The sequence below is a fragment of the Bidens hawaiensis genome, unplaced genomic scaffold, assembly GCF_021521415.1.
Source record: "Bidens hawaiensis isolate Kalapana, Puna unplaced genomic scaffold, B.hawaiensis_p1.1 tig00016205_1, whole genome shotgun sequence".
Taxonomy (NCBI): domain Eukaryota; kingdom Viridiplantae; phylum Streptophyta; class Magnoliopsida; order Asterales; family Asteraceae; genus Bidens; species Bidens hawaiensis.
Window position 1 is genome coordinate 292,615 of NW_027492478.1, and position 17,913 is coordinate 310,527.

The window sequence follows — 17,913 nt, forward strand, 5'->3', positions numbered from 1 at the left end:
TTGTTTATGTTCTTTCATTAAAGGGAACCAAACGTGAGGTGAACTGTTTGGCGGGAAGTTTGTTTGTTTAATAAATGAGTGAACATGAACAAGGAATTTTGTTTGATTATTAGCTAAATAAACGAACACGAGTAGTGGCTATGTTCAGTCAGTTGCGTTCGTGAACGTTTGATAATTTGTTCGTTATGTTTGTTCATTAAAGGTTTTTAATTCTTTTAATGACTTTCCTAATCTTCGTATGTAGATTTGAACAAAGTTATTAGCTATAAAACAAAGAATACATGAGTATTATGTGATTAATTGGTACGTAAAATTAACATATGAAGATGAATGTTAAAAAAACAGCACAGACTTGGTAGCTGGACTGGAACCGTTGACATTGACCATTCTTGGTTAGCGAAGTTAAATAAAACATTGCTTGTGTTCATTGGTGTTCGTTCGTTGTTTGTATTTGTGAACCGTTCATGAACGAGTTCATTTCCTTAATGAACGAACTCGAACAAGAAATTTCGTTCGGTTAGCTGGTTGTAAACCATTTGCTTATCCGTTAAAAGCTTGGCAGACGTATATGAACAAGGTTTTGTTTACTTGAATTCATTTACAGCCTCTTTCTGATTGTTCCTATTATGTCTTCTTGGCTTTGTATCAGGTTCAACCGTCACATGGCAGATGTACATGTGAGCACCAGCGATGTTGCTGGTGAAAGTTCTGAATCAACAGTGGACATACATATCAAGACACTTGATTCACAGTTGTATGACTTTCATGTTGATAAAAATGTATACCCTTCTCTCACTCTTTTAAAGCGTTTAAATTTTGTATCTATGTCTTTCTTTTAACGTATATAGCTCGTATATTCATAGTGATTTCTCAAATTGCTCTTTTGACTATTTTTCTATATTGTTGTCAATATTTCAGATGCTAGTCTCAACATTCAAGGAGAAAATAGCCAGTGATGTTGGCCTCCCGGTTACACTGCAACGACTAATCTTTAGGGGCAGGGTTTTGAAAGATGAGCATCGTCTTTCTGAATATCGTATCCTTTTTACACGATGACTAGATGTGTTTCAAAGCACGCAGATTAAATTAATTAGCTTATTAAAAATAGGCTGACTGGTTTATATGTTAAAGAAGTTAAGATCATGTGTTCTCACTTGAAAGCCTTGATGATTTATAGACGTTGAAAGTGGACACACATTGCATCTTGTGGCTAGACAACCTTCTTCTGGTTCTTCCACTGGGACAACAAGTGCAAGTGGTGGTAACACAGGTTTGGTTCTCTCTTTATGACATATTAAGAGTTATAATGTTATATTACATAATTGTAATGAGGGTCACACACATAATGTCTATGTGGTAACTTTTATAGCTACAGGACAAGATGCTAATGCTGCTGGTTTACGTCCTCGTATTGCACGTGTTTCACATAGTATTTTATTTGGGACATTTGGTGGTGGGAGCCAAAGTGTTGGTGGGGCCCGTGATACTAGTCCGGTATGCTGATGCTTTGTGCAACGTTGTTTAAAAATTGATGGTATTATGTTTCAAAACTTCTTATTTTGCTTCTAGGTTATGTCAGCTGTTTTTGATTCATTTGGAGCTAGGGACGCTAATGTCAACAATCAAAGGCAACCGAGAGACCCTAGTCAACCTGCCCCTCAAGGGACACAAGTTCCTTTAGGAACGGGAATAGCTATACCAATACTCGCTATGGTGGTAATAGTTTTAAACTTTATTTTTCACATCAACTGTTGTTTTTTTGCAACTTACTCTATTGTCTCACATGTTTGTGTGTGTATTTCAGCCAATTCCTAATTCATTGCGCACACTTTCTGTGTTTATGAGTCGTATGGAGCAGGCATTGTCACAGAATGGTACTGACTCATGAACTATTGCTTTGCTTCTTTATATTTTTAAATAATAATAGTTTATCTTAAGTTTTCATTTTGGGGCTCTTCACAGGGTATCAACCAAATCAACCTTTAAATGGAGCTGAACAGTCACCAACTGTTGAATTGCCTTCTAGTGCTCGTGATGTGCCATTACCTGCAGCTCTTGCAGTTGTTATGCGACATGCACAACGCCTTCTCAGTGGGCCCGTTATCGATTCTTTATCTGTAATTTCTACTATGTTACCTGATTTTAGTATGAATACAAACCTTTTACTAGCTTCTGAATTCCGATTATTATTTGTAATATGCTGCAACGTGTAGCATACTGCAAGTCGACTAGAGGAAGAGGAGAATTGCACGGACCCCACGGTTAGAGCTCAGATTCAGTCAGAAGCAATGCAATCAGGGCTTGCTATGCTGCATTTAGGCTCTCTTCTGCTTGAGCTCGGTCGTACAATGATGAATTTGCGTATCGGACAGTCTCCTGTATGCCACTTTTTTTCTTTTATATTACTATCGTCATTAGATGAATTCTTGATTCGAAATTAATTAGGGTTTGCATGTTGCAGGCTGAATCATCTGTGCGTGCTGGACCCGCTGTTTACATATCTTCATCCGGGCCTAATCCTATAATGGTTCAGCCCTTTCCTCTACTAACTAATTCACTGTTTGGTGGTAATGCTACTGGCTTCAGTTCTATGGATTTCGGTCCTGTTGGTATGGGTGCTGTTCCAAGAAACATAAATGTTCATATCCGTTCAGGTATGTAAATGTAACTACTTGTACCAGCCAATTACCGTTTTTGTCACCATTGTCCCTCACAGTTTGTAAGTTTTTCCTAGGAATCGGTCAAAGGAGACCAGTCAACGAAGGAGAACCTGTTAATGGAGCAGGTAACATTACTGCTATCGTTTTATGTACAAACAGTAGTAACAGACATTTAACCGTAAAATATCATCTTTGAATGTAGCTATGAATGGAACTAATTCGCAAACTAGGGGTAATGATAGCACGGGAAGTGATAATCAGGCTTCAGCAGGTATTATGTCTAAGCATCTTTTGTTTAATCGCTGCTCATTAAACGAATTTGTTTATGTAAAGTTAGTTATTTTGTAAGTCCAGGCCAACCAGAAGGAGCTGCATCTGGAGTTTCAAACCCACCCGGAATTGGTCCAGCAGACGTGTTCAGGTATATGTTGGGTCAACTATCTCAGAATCCTGCAATGAGGAACATAGTCGATCAAGCCGCTCAAGAGATTGACGATGATCAAGAGTTGGAAAACCTGTTTGCTGGTATGGGTGGACCCGGCAGCGGTGGCGGTGATGGTGGTTTTGATATGTCAAGTATGATACAACTGATGATGCCCATCTTTGCACAAGCTTTCAGTGGTGGTGGTGGTGGTGGTAGTAGTAGTTCTGGTTCTGATTCCGATTCTGCTTCAACTCCGTCTCAACCACCACCTTCTATGGACCGTGAACAACGTTAGTGATGTTACAAGTTACAACTAATCCTCAGGTTTGTTTGTTCTTAACCCAATAAAGAAAACATTCATAATAACACAAAAAATTTGGTTACTGAATATCTAAAATCTTTTGTGTGCGTTTGTAGGTTGAATAGGAGCGGGAACGACAGTAGTGTTTTTTGTTTATAATTCTGAAGTTATGATCGAGGTATTATGAAATCGTTGTACAGATTACCCGAATCATTAGGTATTGGTCTCTTGATATGATTGTTGATGGTATATCTATAACTTATTAACTTATTAGGATTACTAAATGCTTGTTTAATCTTTCCCGAAAAAGAATATTGATTTTGGCGGGAACGTTATGATATTATAGCTAAAAAAAGCTTTGGCCCGTGTCGAAATTTGATCTTGAACTTAACATCTGTATGATAGTATTTGGACTAGAGGTGCACAAACCATGTGTTTTCAGGAACCGGAAATGGATAGGTACCGATTCCGGGTATGACCAACGAAAGCCAAAATTGGGTCAGGTAGGAAGCGGTTCCAGGTATAGTCGGGTATTTGACAGGGTTTTGCGAGTTTTTTTAGGGTTTCGGGTAGGGTCGGTCCGGGTTTTGACTGGGTAAAGGTGGAACCTGTTCTGGCAGGTCTGGGTCGGGTCCGACTCTGGGGAGAAACCAATACCAGGTATTAACCGCGGGTTGGTACGGGTAGGGACCGGTTCCAGGTCGGGTTAGATTCGGGTACACCGTGCAGAAGTTTGTTACCGATCGAAAATATTATGTGTATTAGTTCCTATTATTTCTCAAAGTTATTGATTCCCAATTTACAAAGCATGAATCTAGCTCAACCTTTGATGCCAAAACAATCTTGGCCACTTAATAACACAATTTCATAATTTAATGAACAACAAACCATTTAAACCATGTCCTAAGGAAATAACATAATAAAAGCTTCCCAAACATTTTGTGTGTTGAGGTTTTTTCTCCATTTTAGTTTTGGTTTGTTTGTCTAGACATATTGATCAAGGTGGTAAAAGATGTCTTTTAGCGGGACGGTACAGAAATGCAAGGCGTGTGATAAGACTGTTCATTTCGTCGAAATGGTTTCGGCGGATGGTGTTCCGTATCATAGGACATGTTTTAGATGCGTCCAATGCAATGGGAAACTCGTGGTATGTGCTAGCTTATATCGGATTAACAAAATGTGTTATTAATTTATCTGGCAATCGAGTTACACAATTTATTCACAATAGCAGATCCAATGTATAATTATGAGACTAAAAACACAAGGAAATTGTAGCTTTAAGTTATATGAAAAAATTAATTGATAAATCTTGGTGATTTTCCCTTTTTGGTATGTTAATATTGCTTTAGTGCCAATAGTACTACTTTTCCTATTTGCCATACGGGGCAGGGGTGGCGCTGCACCTGTCTTTTGCGCGGTAGTGTAAATTAATTTGTTTATCGCCCGAAAATTTGTATTCATAATGTAAATTTACTCATTTTCGGCCGAACTAACTCTCTCTCTATATATTTCCTCTATATATTTCCTATCGACCTCTATGTCCTCAAGACGTTCGTAAATTACATGACATTGCATGTAAAGAACCGAAATGTAATTTATTCGTTCACATATAACAAATTATGTATTACAGGTTATGTTAAAATATTTCATGTTATTTATTATCGTTTTTTTTTTTTTGTTTTATTTGACTGACCTAACACATGTCCCTGCAATAAACTATCCTGGATTCACCACCGTCTATCCAACTTTTTGAAGAAGAATCAATTACATCAATAAAAATGTAATTAAGTTTTAGAATATTGTTATTAATTTTATAAATTTGATGTGCTAGATTAGTAGGTACTTTCAATTGGATGGATCACTCTATTGCAAGCCCCACTTCGATCAAAAGTTCAAGGAGATGGGAGGCGCCTCCAGAATACCATGTGAGCTTCCCCGCTCTATATTTAGGGTCAGCGGATTAGGGTGCGTCGGGTGGGTAATCACATGGCCCAAAAAACCGGGGCCCATAATTTTCCCTTTTTTACATATATAAAAAAAGTTATTTTTAACTATTTTATTTACTATTTAAACACAAAAGTAGTATTACTATAGATTTGCCATAGGTGAGGTGAGGGTAAACAAGTTTATTTAGTTCTTCAACCGAGAGAAAGCGAGCCGAGTTGGCTCTAGTTATTGCCGTGTGCATTTTACATGTGTGTGTGTATAACTTCATATTTTAAGGGTCATTTTAATAGTTATACAGTACATCCGAAATCTCATAAGCAACCCTGCATCTGACCCTAAACATGTCTAGGTAAACAATACAAATTAAAACTTATATGAATTAATTAGCTTAATAGTTTTTATGTACATAACCAACGTATACGTATACGTATATGTAACAAGTACAAAGTTTAAATTCGTACGTAAAAATACAAATGATTTGTATTTATCTCACAACAATTTAGTTTTTTTAATGATTCTTCTTTTTATATGTATATAGCTTTGTTATTGTTATATTCTTCTTCTTTTGTAACTCAATTTTTTTGTTGGTTTCAGCATCAAACAAAACAAATGGAATGGTATGTGAACAGTCTTTTCTCAATTTAGACACAATATTATGTAAGAAATGTACTATTATAATTGCATGAATACTAAGCATTAAAGTGTGGTAATCATGTAGAAAAATAACCCTAACCCAAGCAAGTTGGCTAGCAAACTCTCTTTAATGTTCTCTGGGACTCAGGATAAATGTGCAGTTTGTCACAAAACTGTGTATCCAATAGAAAAGGTTTGTTATGTTTTTAGGATATTAATAGTTATAGTAAAATATAAAATATTAGTGCACGATTAGGTTTGGGTTTGTTTCGAAACAAAAACCAAAACTTAGGTTTTTTTTTATTTTGAAACCGTTCGGTTTTTGTTTTTTCGGTTTTGCAATTTAAGCTTTTGGGCCGAAAAAAAAATTGGCCTGAAACAATGAATTTAGGCATAAATCATTTTGTTAATTAATGATTAATTGATTATTATACATTTGGGTTAAAATATTTGAGTTATATATTTGTTAAGTTCTTATCAATTACTTAAAAGAAAAATAAAAAAAACTTGAAATATGGTTCGGTTTTTATTACATGCAAAACTAAAATTGAACGGTAGGTTTGGTTTTACAAAAACATAAAAGCAAACCGTCGGTTTCTGTCTTGGTTAAGTTTTTTCGACTTCATGCACATGCCTTGTAAGTAAAATGATGGATGGATGGATGTAGGTAACGGTGGAGGGAGAATTTTACCATAAGCAGTGCTTCAGATGCGCTCAAGGAGGTTGCAAGCTGACGCCGTCTAATTACGCGGCTTTAGAGGGGAATTTATTTTGCAAGGCGCATTTCTCTCAGCTGTTTAAGGAGAAGGGTAACTACAATAACCTAACAAAGGTGGGATCCATGAAAAGGAATGAAGCTGTTGAACAGATAGTGGCAGGAGTCATATCCGAAGAGAAAGTACCAGCTGAATAACTAAACTCATGGTCCATTATATTCATGACTGATGTGAGATTTGTTTAGGGTGTTACATAATGTATCATTCTGTTTCATTTTCTTTAAATCTATAACTAATTTTGTAAACATATTTCTTATTCATGTTAAATATATATGATGTAAAAAAATAAAGTCACATAAGAAGATCAAAGAGATTGAAATGAAGTTTGAATTAAATAGATCATATTTATCAAATTGATTATATTGTTTATTTAGTTAAGTTAAGAGTTATGATATCAAGTCATTGTAAAGTTTTAGGTGTATTAACTTTTTATTAATTGAAAATTAGTTATTTACCGGTTTTATTTCTGATTTCGGGTCGGTTGCATACAAAAGGGTCATTGTGCTCTAACTAACATCTAGTGCGGTTTATTTGTAAACAAGTTTGAATATTAAAACTAACGTCTGTTAAGTTTTTATAAAATGACCAAAGTACTCTTAAAAGATGAAATAATAACAAATTATAAAAATATGACCACCCTCCTGCACTATATTTTCCAAACAACCCCCCCCCCCCCACCTAAAAAAAATTAACCCTCAAAAATCCCACTATCATCAGCATCACCCTCGACAAAGAACTATTAGACAAGTGTGATAAATGAGAGCGAATAAGAGAGTAAAAAATAACAATCTCACGTATTTTTTATATACATTCAGAAGAAACTTGTTTTAAAATTATAATTTTAATAAAAAAAAAAAACATAAGAACCATACAATACACCATACATAAGTCAGACATCTAACCATCACACTTTATCTCAATCACCATTTTGATTATTTACTATAAACCAGGGGCGCATCTTCATTGGGGCCGGTGGTAGCCCCGCCCCCTCTGTTTTTTTGCGCAGTAGTGTAAATTTACTTGTTTTCGGCCGAAAAATTTTATACGTAGTGTAAGTTTAGTCTTTTTTGTTCGAAAATTTGAGTCCGGCCCCCCTCGTTTGTTGTTTTTTTTTTGTATATATTTTGAGCTCGCCCCCCGGCGCCTCAGTCCAAGCTTCGCCACTGCTATAAACTATTTTTAAGCACAACATATTCTACAAATATTCTATAAATGAAAAGAGTTGCACATTTCATCTTTCAACTCAAAAATATCTTCTTGTACTAAAATCAAAAGTCGCAAATTTTAATTTTGAACACAAGTCATAACATGACTATGGTACTTATCCTGTAACTCACATACAGTGAGTGACACCACACAAAAACACACAACAATCTCTTAAAACATGTCTCTGACTACCATTAAAGCTTCCAGCTTTGGATTCTCCATACCTTATAATTATTATTATATTAACCCAAAAGCCTCTAAAAACCCTCTTAAACAATATACAAAAGTTGTAGTCTTTGCAGGAAATTTGGACCAAATGGAGCTCAAGTTTGATAAATTAATTGGTGAAAACCCTAAACATACTCTTGCCAAGGTCAGTTTTTTTTTTAGTAAATTTGATTTGGGTATTTTTGAAATTGGTATAAATAGTGATTCTTGTTGTGTTCTTGATTGGGTATTATTAAAAATTATTAATTTAGAATGGATTTGTGAAAAAAGAAAGCCTTTTGAGATTCTTGATTGACAATCTTGAAAAGATACTATATTTGTTTTGTTTGAAGTAATGTGGTTGATTTTTTTAAACTCTATAAAAGCATAGGCTTTTGATGTCTTTAAACTGAATCTTGAAATGATGAAGAGTTGAAAAAAGTAGGGGTGCAAAGCCGAGCCGCTAGTGAGCTACTCGAGATCAGATCGATAAAAAGCTCAAAACGAGCCGAACCTTTTTCAAGCCCGAGCTCGAGCCTTGTACCGGAAGATCATTTAGGCTCGTCGAGCCTTAACGAGCTTAGTTTATCTCTAAGTTTTAACTTTTTAGGACCTCTATGTATTTAATTTACACTTCACAATCGAGCTCGAGCCGAGCTTAGGCTCGTTAAGGTGTTTCTCAAAATATATAAAATAAATAAAAATGTATACAAATTAATTAATAAATAATAAACGAACCGAGCTCGAGCCGAGCTTAGGCTCGTTTAGGTGTTTCTCAAAATATATAAAAATGAATAAAAATGTATACAAATTAATTTATAAATAATAAACGAACCGAGCTCGAGCTTTAGAAAAAGTGCTCAAAATGAGCCAAGCTCGAGTTCTCGTAGGTCAAAACGAGGCTAGCTCAATCTCGCCTCGGCTCGTTTACACCCCAAAAAACTTGTCTGCAACTTCAAATTTGATATGTATATTTCATTATTGGTATGGAAAATTACTTCATCAATCATGATGCTAAATTCCATTGTTTAGTTTACTATGCTTTTATGTGTCTTTCCTAGATAAAAGATAGAAAACCAAACTCGGAACATGAGAAAGGAAGGGGACGTAAACAACCACTTACAAAGACTCCAAATGTTATATTATGGAAGTCAACTGCTTTCGATGACGATGATGATACAAAGCTGTTATCAAGTTTGTCCCTAAAACCTAATCTATCTCTGCAAATAGGTAAACAAGATGATATGGGACGGTTTAGTCGTATGGTATTGGTGAAGAATCTTGAACCTCTTATGAAAAATAATGAAGTAGAGCTGACGGTTAATATTAAAGAAAGTACACTCCCAACCGAAAAAGTTGATCAAACTTACGAAGATAACATAAGTTCAAGAAATCTTGACCAGTCACAGGAAAGTACGGATGTAACAACCGTTTTCGTTTCAGAACCATCTCAAGATGCTACCTTGCAAGGACGACCCGAGAGGTACGGTTTTATCTCAAACGGGTCAAATTGTTGAAATTTTTAAGCTTAAAGCGAAACGGGTCAAAGGGGTCAAAGATGCTCAAAATGTATGTTTGATGCACAAAACTTCTTGCAAATCTTTAAAATCATTGGCTCGCTATTTCTTTGCATAAAGTTCAAATCTTTTGGACAAAAAGTGTTTTTGGTTTAACTGACCCGACATATGTATACACATTTTGTACTTTTTGATATGTTATAGGTCGTTAGGCCAACCCGTGAAAGAGATGTTTGGCATTGGTGGAAGGAATACTAAGGTTGAGAATCTAATACCGTATTTCGTTACACGTGAAAACTCGCTTTCAGGAATGTTCTTGAAGGTATTATTATTATTTATCATATTTTATTTTCGACCTGCTCATTTTTCCATTTCAAGTTATGAATTAATAAAACCTGAATTCTAAGTGATACAAACATAGGATGGTGAAGATACGGACTGGAAACGGGCTCAAGATATGATAAAGACTACAGGAAGAGGAGAAGTGGAGTTGATAAGTTGTAGCACCCGAGGATTCGTTGTAAGTGTTCATAAAACAGAACCTGCTGACCTGGCAACCTTAATATGATAATAAATTTTTTATTTTTATTTTTTTTATATTTTGCCCTTTGTTTACAGGTTTATTTTGGCTCTTTGATAGGGTTTTTGCCATATCGATATCTTGCCGCTAAGTGGAAGTTTTTAGCTTTTGAATCTTGGTTGAAGAACAAAGGCTTTGATCCCGCTACATACAGAAAGAATTTAGGCGTTGTTGGAAACTTTGATGCTGCAAGTGTAGATCTTGAAATAATTGAGGGGGAAATATCGCCACATATGGAACTTGAGGATCTTCTTGCAATTTATAACCAAGAGAAACTTGAATATTTGTCAACCTTTGTTGGTCAGGTATTAGCACATCTTTATTTTCTTGGTAACCGTGAGAACCCGTTAACTAGGCTTTTAAATAAAACGAACGGTTAGTGAACTATTCATGAACCGTTTGGCGGGAAGTTTGTTTATTTACAAAAAAAAATTGTTCATTTAAACGAACATGGAACATGAACATATGTCTCGTTCGTTCATTTAAGTTCGTTAATATATTCATTTAAATTTTTTTTGCCCCTTACAACTTTGTTCTAGTTTTAATAACTTTTAGGCCCAACACTTGGTTCTGCACATTACTTTTAACTAGTTTTAGCTCAGTTATGTTTGTTCAACTATGTCGTTTTGAGAACCATTCGTTTATAAAACGAACTAACATAAACGTTCACGAACTCGGACGTGTTCCTTTTCTTAATGAATGGACATGAACAAGAGAACCCTGTTCGTTTAATTGTCCATGTTCGATCGTTTGTTCGGTTATAGTTAAGCGAACAAACACAAAGATGTTCCATTTGTGTTCGTTCGGTTTGTTTATAAGCCCACCGTTAACAGAAAACTCACGAGACTCACCAATACCCTGTTAACCAATGGGATAGAGGGCATAAAAGTAATATTATTAATAACATAAAGATACCGACTTTTTTGCAGAAAATCAAAGTTAATGTGATTTTAGCCGACAGAGAATCTCGGAAGCTAATATTTTCTGTGAAGCCAAAAGAACAAGAAGAGTCAATACAAAGAAAAAGAAACCTCATGGTAAAATTTTAGACAGTAATTTTTTCAAGTTACTTAATTTCACATAACATTATGTTAAATTTGAGTTGTTTTTTTTTTTTTTTTTGGCAGGCTAAGCTTAAAGTTGGGCATATAGTGACATGTTGCATAAAAAAGATATCATATTTCGGAATATTCGTCGAGGCAAGTAACATTTCTTTCGTAAGGGTACTCGTCAGTCGTCACATAATATTTCTTTTTTAAAGACCTTGTTTTCAAAGCATTACTTGAATAATATAGATTGAAGGAGTGCCTGCATTGATACACCAGACAGAAGTTTCATGGGATGCAACTTCGAACGCCACATCATCTTTCAAGATTGGGCAGGTAAACGAAAATTTTTCGAAAAATATAATTATTGTAACAAAATAACGAGAATCATTTGGTTTACAGATGGTAGAAGCAAAAGTTCATCAGTTAGATTTTTCACTCGAACGCATATTCTTATCTTTGAAAGAAATAACGGTAACTTATCAAGTTTCTTCAATACTTTCAATATTTTATAATGATGGTGGCTATAGTATGATGGTTATCTTGTGGCAGCCAGATCCGTTGACCGAGTCTTTGGAGGCTGTTATCGGTCATAATACTGTCTCGAATGGTATATCTTACACCGAACCTGAAGACGAGGTTATTTTAGTCATTCCATTTCTACTAATTTTGTGCATTCAAGTTGTTATAAAATAATTGTTCTTTAACAATAATCTCATATAAATTTGACAGTGGACCGATCTTGAATTACTTGTCAAAGGACTGCAGAGATATGAAGGCATTGAGTCAGTAACAAAAGGGCGGTTTTTCTTGAGCCCTGGTTTGACCCCGTCATTTCAAGTAATATATTTTTTTTAAGAAAAATCTTTGCATATGTTTTTCTTAGATTTTACGTATCGGTATTGAATAATGTTTATGGGCAGGTTTATATGGCATCCATGTTCCAGAACGAGTACAAGTTGCTAGCTCGAGCCGGAAATAAAGTACAAGAGGTATGTTTATATTTGACTTTCAAAAGTCAAACTTAAATTTGTTGTAAATGAGTAAATGACATGCGTTTATGTTTATGTTTTGGGCAGGTGATGGTGCAGACATGGCTAGATACAGAGGAGATGAAGCACGCGATTTTGTTGTGCAACAAGAGAAAAGAATAAATTACAAATGCACATTTTATATATAATCAAATTCGTTATTGTACAGTTGGATATACCTGTAAAGTTATGCAAGTACACACATGGTTTTAAGGGTGTTAAACATGCATTATAGTGTTCATACATGTATTTTTTTTGACCGAATAATGAACGGCTGTAAAGTTTATTTGAGTTTTATATATTTTTTGAGCTCTCATAATGACTGCAAGTAGGGCTGTAAGCGAGCCGAACGTTCAGCGAACAGTTCGTGAATCGTTCGTTCGTTTATAAATGAATGAACACAAACATTAAATTTTGTTTGTTTAGTTAAATGAGCAAACGTGAACAAAGGTTGTGTTCGTTTATTTGTGTTCGTGAACGTTCGGTAAAGTGTTCATTTACGTTCATTTATTTCTGTTTGTTAGTTAAAGGTTTGTTTTATGTTTTGATAATATTTTATTTGTAATAATCAACCTAACATTTAATTTTTTTAATTTTATTGTTTATGTTCAGTTTGTTTCGTTAATGGTCTGTTTTATAAAGTTTTGCTTTAACTAACAACAAATTTAACTTGTGCTTAGTTCACATCATAAAAATAAAACCACCGATTAAGGGGATGATTATGTTTATTTATTATTATTATCTCAAGTGCTTAACTTTACATCTAGTTAAGGTGATTATATCTAATGTTTTGGACTAAGAATGATGTTTTTTTTTCTTAAACTGTACATGCTCGTTTGCGTTAGTGAACAAGTTAAACTTCTTAACGAACGAACGCGAACATGATTTCCTGTTTGTGAGCCGTTCGTTCGTTCGATTCGTTTACAGTCCTAACTGCAAGTTTTACAGGAACTCAAAAACTAATCAAGTGCTCGTACGCAATACATAAAAACCGTCTCGCGTATTGTTACTATTTTTAATATAATCTATATTAGTCACTATTGTTTGTACTACCAAAAAACAAATATTATATCCAATTACCACCTCTAAACAAAACTATTGCTTGAAACATAACTGTTAAATGTTACAAATGTTCTAGTTGAATATAAAATGTACAAAATATCAACGATTCAATGATTCCCATAGCACGCCGAGATCCACATTACCGCCCGAAAGCACAATGCCGATATTATGCGAATCCTTAAAAACAGGACTTTGCTTGAACTTGTCTGAAAGAACTGCAGCAAGGCCTATAGCACCACTAGGTTCAATTGCAACCTTAAGTACTTCATAACAATATCTCATAGCTTCAACTATCTCTTTATCTTCCACAGTTATAATATCATCAACAAGATCACGTACAACGGGCCTGCATAAATACACACTTTATTATTATTATTAGTTATTATTATTAATTATTATTATTATTAGGTTTAGGTTTAGGCGTGTGCACGTTCAGTCTGAGTTGATTTTAGGCTAAAATCAAAACTTTGGTGTTTGAATTTTTGATAACCATTCGGTTTTGGTTTTGGTTTTTTTGGTTTCAGTTTTTTCGGCCTTGCCATTTGAGCTTGAAAATTTTGGACCGAAAATAATGAATTTGGGCCTAAATCATTTTTTTAAATTAAAAAGTAGTTGATTATAATACATTTGGGCTTAAGTATTTAAGCTGCCTATTTATTAAATTCTTAAAAAGTACTTAAAATAAAAAATAAAAATCTATAAAAAACAATAAATTCTTATAAATTAGTTAATATACTTAAGCTGAACCATAAGTTCGGATTTTACACAAACATAAAACCAAACCGTCAGTTTTTGTTTCAGTTCGGCTTTTTTTGTTTGGGTTTTTAGGTTTCGGATCAGTTTTAACGGTTTCATGCACACCCCTAATTATGTGTGTGATTGTCGAGTTTAATACTTTAATGCATGTTTTAAAGATTACCAAGTAAGATCTCCAAGGGAAGCTCGAAGCCCATCTGCAATGGTGTCGGTTAGAGCCAAAGTTATAATTCTACCAGATGCTTTTGATTGTGCAGCATCGTCTGCACCTTTTGGTTCAGCAGCCACGACCCGTATGGCAGGGTTCAGTGATTTGGCTCCAATCGCGACTCCAGATATTAAACCGCCACCTGCATGTTACATGAAAAAAGGAATCTAAGCAAACAAGTTTTCAGTATAATATTAATATCAATAGATATAGATGATATGATAGTAGAATATACGAATTACGAAGTTACAAACCACTTATTGGAACTATTAGAGTGTCGAGGTGTGGGACCTGATCAAGAAACTCGAGTGACAACGTACCCTGACCACTATAGAGAAAACAAGAAAATGTTAAATAAAACTATAAATATTAAATACCTTAAAGATCAAATATTACTATATAAATACCTTATTATACGACTGTCATTATATGGATGAACAAGAACAGCACCCGTCTCATGTAATACTTTGTTTGCAGTTTCTTCTCTAGATTGCATATTAGCCTCACTCCATATGATCTGACCGCCATAACGTTTCACATTTTCAACTTTACATTTTGGAGCGTTTTTCGGTATAACTATAAACGCAGGAATTCCTCTAAGCTTTGCAGCCAAAGCCAGTGCTGCAGCATGATTACCACTAGATATACAAACAAATTTAAAAAACAGAATTAACTATCAAAAACTCAAAACTTTATGCTAAAATGAGTAATCTTGAACCAAAAAGAATATTTTTTTTCAATCACATTTGCATAATTTCTCCAAAATCAAGCATTCTTGCAAACTACATTATTTTCTTGAAATTAGCGTGTTTGACTTAAATTACCATAATATACTAAAAATTTTAAAAAAATAATAATTAACTATCAAAAATTCAAACTTTATGCTAAAATGAGTAATCTTGAACCAAAATGAATAATAAAGATAATGTTGTTTCTATCATATTTGCCCAAATTCTCCAAAATCAAGCATTCTTGCAAAGTACATTTTTTTCTTGAAATTAGTATGTTTGACTTAAATAATAATAATAATAATAATACCTGCTATGAGTTACAACTCCTTTGGCTGCTTGTTGTTCATCAAGAGAAAAGATAGCATTTGATGCACCTCTGAATTTAAAAGCTCCACTGATAACCATAAAAAAAAATAAAAAAAAGTCATTGTGATGAACAAGAAATATGCTAAAGAAAATATATATATAAAAAAAAACATTTGTTACCCCTTTTGGAAGCATTCACACTTGAAAAATAAAGATTTGCCAGCAATGGTGTTTAGGGTTTCAGAAGACAAGACAGGAGTTACATGAACATATGGCTTTATTAAAGCATGTGCTTTGGTTATTGAGTTTATGTCAGCTGCATATTTCTTATCTTGTTCCATGCTTCTTTTTGTTTTAAGTGAGATCAGATCAACAAGAGATCTAGATGGTGTGTTTGGAAGATGAACATAGTACATGTAATTATTATTATTATTATTATTTAGATTAAAAATGTCTACTTTAACTAGGATTCGCAAACGGGTCATGTCAAATGGGTTCGGGTAGTGTTGTAAAAATCGTTAGTTGTTAATCGGGTGGTGTGGTGGGACTAGTGATTAGTTGGGATTAATTGAATTGGATTTTAATGCATAATTTTCAGTTTTATATATACACAAACATATTTTGGCTGGAATCTCGCATGAAACCGCTGGTTTTTGCTGGAATCTCGCGTGGAATCGCTGATTTTGGTCATAATCTTGCCGGAAACCGCCGATTTTGGCCGGATTTGACAATTGACCAATTAATTGGCCGACTAGCCCAAAATTAATCAGTGAAGTGGGGACAAACGATTAATCGGGGATTTCAGTGACTAGTCGGGATTTTTACAACACTGGGTTCGGGTTAAGTAGAAACAAGGTATGTGTGAAAACGGGTCGGCTTAAAATGGGGTGTTTTGGGTTGGGTTGAAAGACATTGGATTAGAACAGGTTGTTAATTATAGGGCTGGTCATGAGCCAGACTGAACTACCAGGGGCGAGGATTCCCTATGGCCTAGGGTGGTCCCACCCTGCCCATTTTTTTCCCCGTAGTTTAAATTTATCCATTTTTGTTTGAATTAGTCGTTTAAAATACAATAGGATTAGTTCTCGAGTCCTACAATCACCAAAAAATCGGATTCCTGCAAGAATGACTTAGAAACTGTACTAATCGATTCCATAATTCCAATACTAACAAACGGTTCCATAACCCGAAAAAACCCGTCTAAAACTCAAAACGAGTGTTAACAATAGGACCGTTTCCCTAGTATAGTATGTACCATTAACCGGGGCTCATTAACCAAACCCACCTGTCAATTTTGGCATGGCCATGTGGGTTTATTTATATATTCTTAAATGAAATAAAAAAATATAATAAGAAATGTTTATTAAATAATTGAATTTATAAGGGTGTCTAGAACACAATTTTGAAATCATGGCCCTCGCAATTATGCGACAAAACAACAAAGAGAACGACCAGAATCTAGAACCTTCCTGTATTTCCTTTGTTAACTTCAACAAAACATCACTATGAATATGATTGCATTCATATGTAAATTTATAAACAAAGCACATGTCCTATATCTTAATTCTTATATTTGTATTTTTAGACTAAATAAATTTACATGTTTCTTGATCAAAATATATAAAATAGCTCCTTAAGCAATATTACAAGATATGTGATTTCAAATAGTTTGTATATCTAACTTGTATATTAGTGTATAAGTTACTGTTGATTAAAATCTGATATATTGATCATGAGAACTGATAGTTTTAAACATTGTATATATATTTTCAACAGAGTTGGGTTTAATTATCGATTGAGACTAGTTTTAAATGATCCGATCTTAGATCATTATGGCAACATAAAAAATGAAATCCAGTCGGGGCTAGAGTCCGAACATATTGATAGGTTAAACATTCCATATAGAGGGTTATTGTTTATGACATATAAGTTTGGTACCTAATGTCTTATTTACAGGATGGACTTTCTATAACACATTGTAACATACGTATTCCAATGTAAATCATCCTTATAATATTGTCATATATTTGTGCCTTTTAAGTCTTCTTGGTTTAGATCCATATTTCAGCCGTAATTGCTCTATAGACTGTAACATAGCACATACAACTCGGTTGTATAAAAATATGTTAAGACATGGACCCTAGTCTTTCTTGGGCTTGACTACGCCCCTGGTAGTAGTCTCAGCTATTTCTCTCCTATCACAACTCCCAGCCCACAAACTCTTAATTTTTTATACGTAAGTGGTGAGAATCGGTGCCTTTATAAATCACATACAAATATGTGTGTCATCATAATATCACATATCACATGTTAAGATTATAATTCTAAGCATAAAGTAACTTTTCTAACAAAAAAGAACCCTGATTTTAAAATCAACTTTGTAATACAAAACTGTTAAAGTTGGGTTCTAGAAACACTTTAAACTAAAAGGAGTCACATGTAACACCCCACAAACAAACAAACATCAACCGTTAGATCAATCCACCATCAAATTAAACCATTCTAAGCTTGAAAATTGAGTA

General features: G+C 34.3%; 4 protein-coding genes across 8 annotated transcripts; 3 read left to right on the forward strand and 1 right to left on the reverse strand.

Annotated features, from left to right (window-relative positions):
- The first annotated feature begins 212 nt into the window (after positions 1-212).
- On the forward strand, positions 213-3,837 carry LOC143550965 (ubiquitin-like domain-containing protein CIP73). Of its 4 annotated transcripts, none has more exons than XM_077041506.1 (13): positions 213-779; positions 919-1,036; positions 1,178-1,270; positions 1,370-1,494; positions 1,570-1,716; positions 1,805-1,874; positions 1,963-2,117; positions 2,214-2,378; positions 2,462-2,654; positions 2,735-2,785; positions 2,863-2,931; positions 3,015-3,408; positions 3,502-3,837. In XM_077041506.1, the coding sequence occupies exons 1-12, from the start codon at positions 627-629 to the stop codon at positions 3,377-3,379; spliced, it is 1,704 nt and encodes a 567-aa protein (XP_076897621.1). In that variant the 5' UTR covers positions 213-626; the 3' UTR covers positions 3,380-3,408; positions 3,502-3,837. The 4 variants fall into 4 exon arrangements, with proteins under 4 accessions (XP_076897621.1, XP_076897622.1, XP_076897624.1 ...); XM_077041507.1 differs by having other exon boundaries at positions 3,015-3,374; XM_077041509.1 differs by having other exon boundaries at positions 2,863-2,892; positions 2,994-3,408.
- Positions 3,838-4,132: 295 nt separating this feature from the next.
- Positions 4,133-6,921, forward strand: LOC143550966 (LIM domain-containing protein WLIM2b-like). Its single transcript, XM_077041511.1, has 5 exons — positions 4,133-4,532; positions 5,217-5,310; positions 5,927-5,949; positions 6,051-6,158; positions 6,633-6,921. The coding sequence occupies exons 1-5, from the start codon at positions 4,398-4,400 to the stop codon at positions 6,876-6,878; spliced, it is 606 nt and encodes a 201-aa protein (XP_076897626.1). The 5' UTR covers positions 4,133-4,397; the 3' UTR covers positions 6,879-6,921.
- A 1,088-nt stretch (positions 6,922-8,009) lies between these two features.
- Positions 8,010-12,501, forward strand: LOC143550985 (uncharacterized). Of its 2 annotated transcripts, XM_077041528.1 has the most exons (13): positions 8,011-8,320; positions 9,216-9,637; positions 9,876-9,993; positions 10,093-10,191; positions 10,290-10,556; positions 11,181-11,288; positions 11,379-11,450; positions 11,547-11,633; positions 11,700-11,771; positions 11,850-11,936; positions 12,030-12,137; positions 12,221-12,289; positions 12,377-12,501. In XM_077041528.1, the coding sequence occupies exons 1-13, from the start codon at positions 8,126-8,128 to the stop codon at positions 12,449-12,451; spliced, it is 1,779 nt and encodes a 592-aa protein (XP_076897643.1). In that variant the 5' UTR covers positions 8,011-8,125; the 3' UTR covers positions 12,452-12,501. The 2 variants fall into 2 exon arrangements, with proteins under 2 accessions (XP_076897644.1, XP_076897643.1); XM_077041529.1 differs by lacking the exons at positions 12,030-12,137; positions 12,221-12,289; positions 12,377-12,501 and having other exon boundaries at positions 8,010-8,320; positions 11,854-11,936.
- Positions 12,502-13,458: 957 nt separating this feature from the next.
- On the reverse strand, positions 13,459-15,813 carry LOC143550986 (serine racemase-like). The gene is made up of 6 exons (XM_077041530.1): positions 15,572-15,813; positions 15,393-15,479; positions 14,762-14,992; positions 14,609-14,682; positions 14,310-14,496; positions 13,459-13,736 (listed from the first exon to the last, which is right to left on the reverse strand). The coding sequence occupies exons 1-6, from the start codon at positions 15,805-15,807 to the stop codon at positions 13,490-13,492; spliced, it is 1,062 nt and encodes a 353-aa protein (XP_076897645.1). The 5' UTR covers positions 15,808-15,813; the 3' UTR covers positions 13,459-13,489.
- Between the last annotated feature and the right edge of the window lie 2,100 nt (positions 15,814-17,913).